Source organism: Lipotes vexillifer, unplaced genomic scaffold, assembly GCF_000442215.2.
Source record: "Lipotes vexillifer unplaced genomic scaffold, Lipotes_vexillifer_v1.1 scaffold1034, whole genome shotgun sequence".
In the NCBI taxonomy this organism is placed as follows: Eukaryota; Metazoa; Chordata; class Mammalia; order Artiodactyla; family Lipotidae; genus Lipotes; species Lipotes vexillifer.
In genome coordinates this window covers 604,373-612,528 of record NW_006790288.1, presented here as the reverse complement: position 1 = coordinate 612,528, position 8,156 = coordinate 604,373, and the positions used below count along the sequence as shown (strand labels likewise).

The 8,156-nt window shown below is 41.8% G+C and overlaps 1 protein-coding gene across 3 annotated transcripts in view; it reads right to left on the bottom strand.

Annotated features, from left to right (window-relative positions):
* The window catches only part of RPRD2 (regulation of nuclear pre-mRNA domain containing 2), an 81,653-nt gene extending 78,823 nt beyond the window's left edge, over positions 1 to 2,830 (bottom strand). For 2 of the 3 annotated variants that reach the window (XM_007463506.1, XM_007463508.1), the window contains exon 1: positions 2,610 to 2,830. In XM_007463506.1, coding sequence (XP_007463568.1) covers positions 2,610 to 2,814 — 205 coding nt within the window. In that variant the 5' untranslated portion in view covers positions 2,815 to 2,830. The remainder of the gene's footprint in view (positions 1 to 2,609) is intronic. The other variant, XM_007463507.1, reaches the window with a different exon arrangement.
* Positions 2,831 to 8,156: the final 5,326 nt, after the last annotated feature.

Below are 8,156 nucleotides of genomic sequence, written 5' to 3'. Positions count from 1 at the left end.
CCAAAAAAAAAAAAAAAAAAAATCAGTATAACCCACCATGGAGTGTGTCTTCAGGAAGACTACTTGCCTTCTCTAAGTAATTTCCTTTATTGTTTTTTTAATTTTTATTTATTTATTTTTTGGCCATACTGCGCAGCTTGCAGGCTCTCAGTTCCCCGATCAGGGATTGAACCTGGGCCATGGCAGTGAAAGGCCGGAATCCTAACCACTAGGTCACCAGGGAACTCCCTAAAGTATTTCCTTTAAAGTGAACAAAAGTCTCTTATTACACGTTATGAAATAAAGGATAAAAATGAAAATATCTCAGGAAGAGTTAACATAGTCACTTAAACTCCCACTGAGGTCTAAATATAAATTACTAAATAATGGATGCCAAAGAAAAAAAGGAGAAGCAAAAGTGGCATCAGGAAAATGGACAGAAAGGCTGGGAATGCCAAAGACACTTATTTCACAAATTTGCCTAAAGCTGACTTAAAAACCAAACTCGAACTAAAATAATTCTAACAACAATCTCCTGAATATTTCTCTCAAAAGGCTTTATTTACAATAAGATAAACGATGTTCACTCAACATAAACATAAAACAACTACAAATTACCCTTAACCATTTTTGAAAGTTAAGTTGCATTCCACCAGACAAAAAACAAAAATCAGGTTTATAGAAAGCCAAAAGCATTTAACTATACAAACTGTATATAATGCACTTCAAATGAAGCACTGTCTTCCTAAAGCAATCATTTTTTTCACTCTTAAAATATCAACAAGGGAAATAAGCTCAGGCACAATATCAAAAGTAGAGGCAGAAAAATTCTGGCTCCAGTGTATCTCGTTATCGCTGACTGTAAAAAATATATTGTAATTGCATTTGTAATCCCACAGGCAGGGATGGCGACCAACTTATCCTTGCAAATGATGTAACCATACAGTTAAAGCACCAGAGCCCAAAGATAGAAAAAGTAAAAATGTTTTAAAACAGGAAGAAAAATATGTTTAAGGAGAATACGTCCTCAGGCTTGAGCACTGCTTGCTACCACTGGTATACCAAAAACATTAAAGAATAATCATGAAAACATTACTTTACAAAGTTAAATGTGGCCATTGTCATCTGATATTGTGGAGTCAAATCCCAACTCCACCATTTTACTGTATAAACTTAAGCAGCTTACTTAACATTTCTGAGGCTTAGTTTCCACATCTGTAAATCAATTATTAAAAAATTTACTTCTTAGGGTTAGTTTAAGGTATAATGAGATACTAGATATATTGTAAATGACAAAGGGCTGGGTACATAGTAGATACTATGTGAGTCTTTGATAATGACTGGTACTTGATATTTTATGTTCTAATTTTACCTCTTGGAAAGAAAGTAACTTTGATCTGCTATTGGTAAATATAGGTAATCCTGCCTTGGTTATACGACTCTTTCTGCATATATTATTCAAAGAGCCACAAAACATCTCTCCCAACAATAACTTTATACACAAATGATTTGAAGTTTGGGGTCTATGATTTTGTAAGTTTTATCCATCTGTTCCCTAAAAGTAAAGACAAATTAAAACACTATAGGGGCAATAGCGAAAGTGGAATAAGAAGAATAAGTGAATGATGGGTCTCACTGGTGACGTGCCATAGACAGGAAGCAGACCTAAAATTCAAAGAGATATACATGGATTTAGGGTCAACCCTCTCAGCAGGAAGCAACAAATGACTTCTCCACACTTTGTCCTAAAAGATCTGAAATTTTCTGCAAACAACCCATGCTTCCTGACAGTCTAACAGACCTCTTTTCTGCAGTAACGCAGCAAAGTGAAAAAAACTCCACGATGTAGACAAAAAAGCAATTAACTGGGGTAAAAAAGTAGTACCTATTCAAAAAGCACACTTCCTGATTCTTTGTTTTGATTACCTATGAAACCAATTCCTATTCTTTAAAAAGGTATCTGAACTGGTTGAAAAGTAGCCGGATATGTTTTCCATTTTATGGTGTTAGTGGCGATACTGACTACGGTTGTTTCCGGTCAGTATCAAGAAGCCTGTATTTTACTGCAGCAAACATAGCTACAAAAACCTCTTAGGTGGTCGCCTCAGCTCTATGTGGAGCTCACGTTACCTCTTCATCTAGGTAAGGCCCTTCTTATTACACATCACACGTTTTAGGTCAGTGGAAAATAGAATGGTCCCACATATTCCAGCGAAGTAGGTGCATTTACTACTGCTTAAACCATAGCGTGTCTATCATCAGGAAAACAAGAAATCATTAACACGTCAGGGCCTATAAGAAATAAACGGACGCAACATTTCTGTGAAGGTTCAGTAAAAACAACATCATCTTACAAAGCTCTGAAACATGTAAATCTCAACAGATTTGGGCCCAACGGCCCAAGGTCACACCAAGTCAGTCGCTATAAAATCCAAGAAATGATGAGCCTCCTGCAGTTCAGGACAATCCTGGCTAGGAGTAGGGTCTGAGTTTGGGTACACTCTGGTCGAAGCTTTAATATGAACAACCCCAACCGAATGCAGCGGCTCCACAGGGAAACCCTAAGCGTTTCGGGTAGTATTTCTTTCCATCCCCAGTCTTCCCTTCCCTAGTCACCCCCCAACACTCACATCTCCGGAGCCACTTCATCCAATGGTAGACGATAGTAGTGTGGTGTTTCTTGTTCTCTATACACCAAGACGACAAGCCTTGAATAGATTCCATGGTGTTAGTTACCGACTGGAATTTTCGATCCAACGAGGACTCCAGAGCCCCTGCCGAAGAGGCCGACGAGGAGGAGGCCTTACTGCCGCCTCCGCCGCCGCCGGCCGCCATCTTCCCGGTTTGCACAAGCGCTGCTGCTCCTCTGGCGGCCGCGGCGGCGGCGGCGGCGGCGGCGGGAGCGGGCAAAACAATCACTGCGAGTGCGTGAAAGCCGCAGGTGGGGAGGGGGGCCAGGGGGTGGGGATGGTGCACGCGCTAGGCTCTTCTGGAGGCAGGACGGGAGGACCAGCTGCTGGGCACGCTGGCGGCTCCTACACGCTGCAAAGAGGGGCTGCGGATTTCGAAGGTTTATCGGAATTGTTCAAGGGATTGTGTTTAAACTAGTCAGTAATCACGGAAGAATTGCGCAGAAAACAGGTCCTGCAAAGCCTTTCTAAACGCCTGGCCCGGAAATTAATGGTTTTTTACTCTTCGGCTCTCAACGCTTAAGGCCGTTCCCCACACTCCTCTAAGAGCGGGCATGAATATCTTAAAGTTAATACTACCCGACTGCCCCTTCAGTTGCAGAAATCTTTCTGTCTCCTTTAGATCCTCTAGCACAGAAAGGCCCAAGGCTACCTAGTCAGGATTTTTTTTGCAACGCAATAGCAGCAAAGGGACAGCAACACTATCGCGCACGCGCTGCTTGGCCCCGCCCCCCTGCTTCCTTCTCAACTTAGAAAAAGCAGAGGGAGGTGTGATGGCGGAGCAATCTGGCCAATCAAGGGAGAAGAACGGGAAGCGCGCGCAGAAGCCCACAAGCCCCAAGGGCTAAGGAGGCGCTTCGATTATTCGTACGCCTGCGCAGCAGGCCAGCGCGTAGCGGGCTGGGAGGAAAAACGGGGAGAGAAGGGTGGGAGAGGGAGTTGGTCAAACTAAGGAGAGGTTGGGGGAGGGGCTTCACCGCTCCGCCCCGCGTTTTGCTTCCTAGCGAGGTGTCTCCCTTGGGGCTGTCCAGCTCACACAGCAGGGCCGAGAAACTCCCACCGCTCAGCGGCCACTGTTATTTTTTGGCACCTGCAGCTGCCGCCGCCGCCGCCGCTGCTAATTCCTCGGGGCACCGACGCGCCACAAAGTAGCTGGCAGACATCTTGCAGTGCCTCAGAGGATGCGCATGCGCCAGCTCCAGCGAGCCATTCACTACGCAGACTCCCAGACCAAACAATTTTTTACACTCCCCTGGGACATTAACACTCACAGCCACTTGACTTTTTGGATTATAGGAAGAGGAAGTAAATGAAGTGAAACGAAAATTTTCCCCGTAGAATTTTCGAGACGCGGAAACAATAAAAGGCAAGATGTGATCTCACCTTCGCCAGATATGATACAGTCTCACAATTGCATAATACACTATAGTTTACAAAAGCCTTAGATATTTATTATTACATTGATTAGCACAACCTAGATTAACCGTGCAATTGCATATGCCTATGTAAATTCTCTGGGCAGATTTGGAGGCTTCTTTGTTCCACTGAACACATGCAGTTATTGTATTTTAATTGTTTCACGTCTTCCCAGTAGACTCACGTTTTTTGAGGCAGGGAACCTGTTTTGTCAAGCTCACGTATAGTATTTGTTAATTCAACAAAAAGTTGTTGAACGTCTTGTGCCAAGTACAGTTTTAGATGTGGGGGAGTAACATAGCAAAATAGACAAATATCCCTTTTTTCTGGGGCTTATTGGCAGGAGACCATAAAAAATATATCAGGGAGTAATAAGTTCTATGAAGTAGCATGAAGCAGGGTAAGGAAGAGAGAGGGGTTGTGTGTGTGGTCCTTAAGGGAATGGGAATGGTTGTTTGGTGATCAAGGAAGGCTTCTGGAAGGAAGTGATACTTGATCTGAATGTTGAGCACAAGGTAACCAAGCAAATATGGGGGAGGAGGAGAAAAACATGCTGGCAGGTGGAACAGCAAGTGTAAAGGACCTAAAACAGGAATGGCTTGATATATTAGAGGAAGAACAAGGAGGCCATTGTGGCTAGGGAAGAGGACAAGTGATAGAATATGAGATCTGAGAGGTGAAGGGAGAGAGTTCATGTAGGGCCTGGAAGGCCACTGTAAAGACATTGGCTTTTAACTTTGAGGCGGGGAACACTTAAGCAGAGCGGTTTTAAGCAGAAAAGTTACATAGCATTCTTTTTAAAAGATTACACTGGTTGCTATGTTGAAAATAGACTGACTGCAGAGCCACCAGTTAAGGAGGCTATTGGAGTAATCCAGACAATGAAATGATGGTGGCTTCTACTAGCATGGCAAAAAAAAAAAAAAAAAAAAAAGAGGAATGGCGTCAGATCCTGGATAGTTTGAAGGTAGAGCCGAAAGGATTGCTCGTGGATTTAAAGGGAATATGAGAAGAAGAAAAAAAAAAAGAGTCTAATATGACACCAAGGTTTCTGACCTGATTAAATAGAACAGTGTTTCTCAGCCTTTTTTTCCATTGCTGTTGACCCTAAAGATTCTTCTTAGATATTTTTTCCTATTTCCCCAACTCCCATGAAATGTTAATGCCACAGTTATATTGTATATCTGTTTATGTACTGTCTGTATATTTGTGCTTTATACGAGAGTAAGCATGAAGTTTACTTTTTATTCAATGCAGAGTTAAGTGTGACTAAAATCTTTGTTAAAAATTAAAAAAAATTTTGATGTCTTTCTTCCATTGGATTCTTCTTTTTTTTTTTTTTTTGATATTTATTTATTTGGTTGTGCCTGGTCAGTTGCAGCTCACGGGCTTCTTAGTTGTGGCATGCAAACTCTTATTTGCGGCATGCATGTGGGATCTAGTTCCCTGACCAGGGATCGAACCCCGGGCCCCCTGCATTGGGAGCACGGAGTCTTATCCACTGCGCCACCAGGGAAGTCCCAAAACTTAAAAATTTTAACGCTAATAGTATTTAACTTTATAACTGTATTTGCTGAGTAAACTTTAATGTAATTTATGTATATAAATTGTAATTCACTGCATTACATATGTAAATTAACAATTTATATAAATACATAATAGCAATGAAATCAGTTTTTGATTTTTTTTTTTTGCCACACCGTGCGGCTTGTGGGATCTTAGTTCCTTGACCAAGGATCAAACCCAGGCCATGGCAGTGAAAGCGCCGAGTCCTAACCGCTGGACCACCAGGGAATCAGTTTTTTAAAAAATTTTATTTATTTATTTATTTATTTATTTATTTATTTATTTATTTATTTATTTTTGGCTGCGTTTGGTCTTCGTTGCTGTGCACAGGCTTTCTCTAGTTGCGGCGAGCGGGCTTCTCATCCTGGTGGCTTCTTATTGCGGAGCACAGGCTCTAGGCACGTGGGCTTCAGTAGTTGTGGCACATGGGTTCAGTAGTTGTGTCTCGCAGGCTCTAGAGTGCAGGCTCAGTAGTTGTGGTGCATGGGCTTAGTTGCTCTGCGGCATGTGGGATCTTCCCAGAACAGGACTCGAACCCATGTCCCCTACATTGGCAGACGGATTCTTAACCACTGCACCACCAGGGAAGCCCAGGAATCAGTTTTTTAAAAATCATTCAATACTGTTATATTTCCAGCATAAGTAACATAATTGAAAAATTAATTTCTTAAAAAATTTAGTGAACTTTTAACTTTATTTTATTTATTTATTTTTGGCTGCGTTGGGTCTTCGTTGCTGTGCGTGGGCTTTCTCTAGTTGCGGCAGGCAGGGGCTACTCTTCGTTGCGGTGCGCGGGCTTCTCACTGCAGTGGCTTCTCTTGTTGCGGAGCATGGGCTCTAGGCACGCGGGCTCAGTAGTTGTGGCACACAGGCTTACTGATTTTGCATACAATTTTTGTATTTTCCATGAACTCAATGTCATTGCTGCTTGTGTCACACCCAAGAAAATGAGAGAAATTAAATAAGGAGTAAGATTTTGTTGGGTAGAGTTTAGCTTTGGAAGGTGACAAAGCATTGTAATATCTAAGACTTTTTCATCCCACAAGAGCCAACTTTTTCTCCATGTGGGGTGATATTGCTCCCTCGGAGAATGGATTGCCATTTACTCAGACGGACCAGGGGAGGAAAGGGGAAGGAGCAGTCCTGTGAGAAATGAGTAGAAATCAGGATTTCAGTTAAACATCTTGAGTATCAGAGGCATAAATGGCACCAGATATTGTGAGTCTAAAGTTCATGAAAAGGTTCTTGGTAGGAAACATCAGTTTAAGAATTGTCAGTATATAGATGATCTTAAAGCCATGAGATGGATGAGGTTGCCCAGAAGTGAGTGAGCGTAGATAGAATAGAGGACCAAGGACTGGGCTATAAGGAGCAAGTTTCAAAGGATATTGAAAATGAATGACCAGCAAAGGAGAACCCAGAAAGTAATGTTCTGAAAGCCATGTAATGAATATTTGTCAAGCAGAAGGGAGTAATTGTGTCAGGTGTTGCTGCATAGGTTGCATAAGTTGAGGACTGAGATAACCACTGAATCTGGCAAACACAGTAGTCACTGGTGGTCTTGACAAGGGCTGTTTCCAGGAAGTGAAGTGATTAGAGAGGGTTCTAGAGAGAATGGGAGATGTGGAGTTATCATGTGGTGACAACTCTTTCAAGAAATAAAATGGGAGCAGAGAAATGGAGCTGAAGCTGGAGGGAAATGTGGGTTCAAAAGGTCATTTCTCTTTTCCAAGGTGGGAAATAATGTAGCTATTATCAGATGCTACAGTTGATACAGGATAGAGATGGGACAATTGCTGGCTGATTTCCTTGAGTAAGTGGAAGAGGATAGGATCAGGTGATAGGTCCATAGACAGTTCCTTTCTTGTAACAGGAAGGTAGAATCTAGGTAGAGATTCAGGTAGGTTGATAGATTTGTTGGTGAGAATGTGCAGAAATTCTCTTCAATTGCTTCTCTTTTCTCAGTGAAATAGGTAGGCACTGCAATAGGTGCTGAGGAAGCACACTCTTAAAAAGCATCAAAGATCTATTAATTGCCAATTCCAGTGCACTGTTTACAGTCTCAGCCTTCAGCTTTTTCTGTTAGATAGTGCAATGGTTTAGAGTAAGACACTTAGAACCAGACTACTCAAATTCAGGCTCTGCCACTTGCCGTTGGCAATTTACTTGCGAGTGGCAATTTACTTTACTGCCACTTAACATTGGCAATTTACTCTCTGTGGTGCTATAATTATTAAATGAGTTAATGTGTGTACAGTGTTTAAAGTAGTGCCTGGCTTAGTAAAGGCTTGATGACGTTGATGTCAGCTATTATTTATTATACTTAAATCTTTCTTAAAATTCATTTCCCTTTGCTTCTGTTAAATATACAATCATTAATCAGATCCCACTAAATGGATCCTTTCTCCGCCCATTGCTAGTTTTCTTACCCCCTTGTGTTTGCCAAAGTTCCATTTTTAGCCCTTCTCTCATTTTTATGCTCATTCTCTCCCAAAGATTAAATCT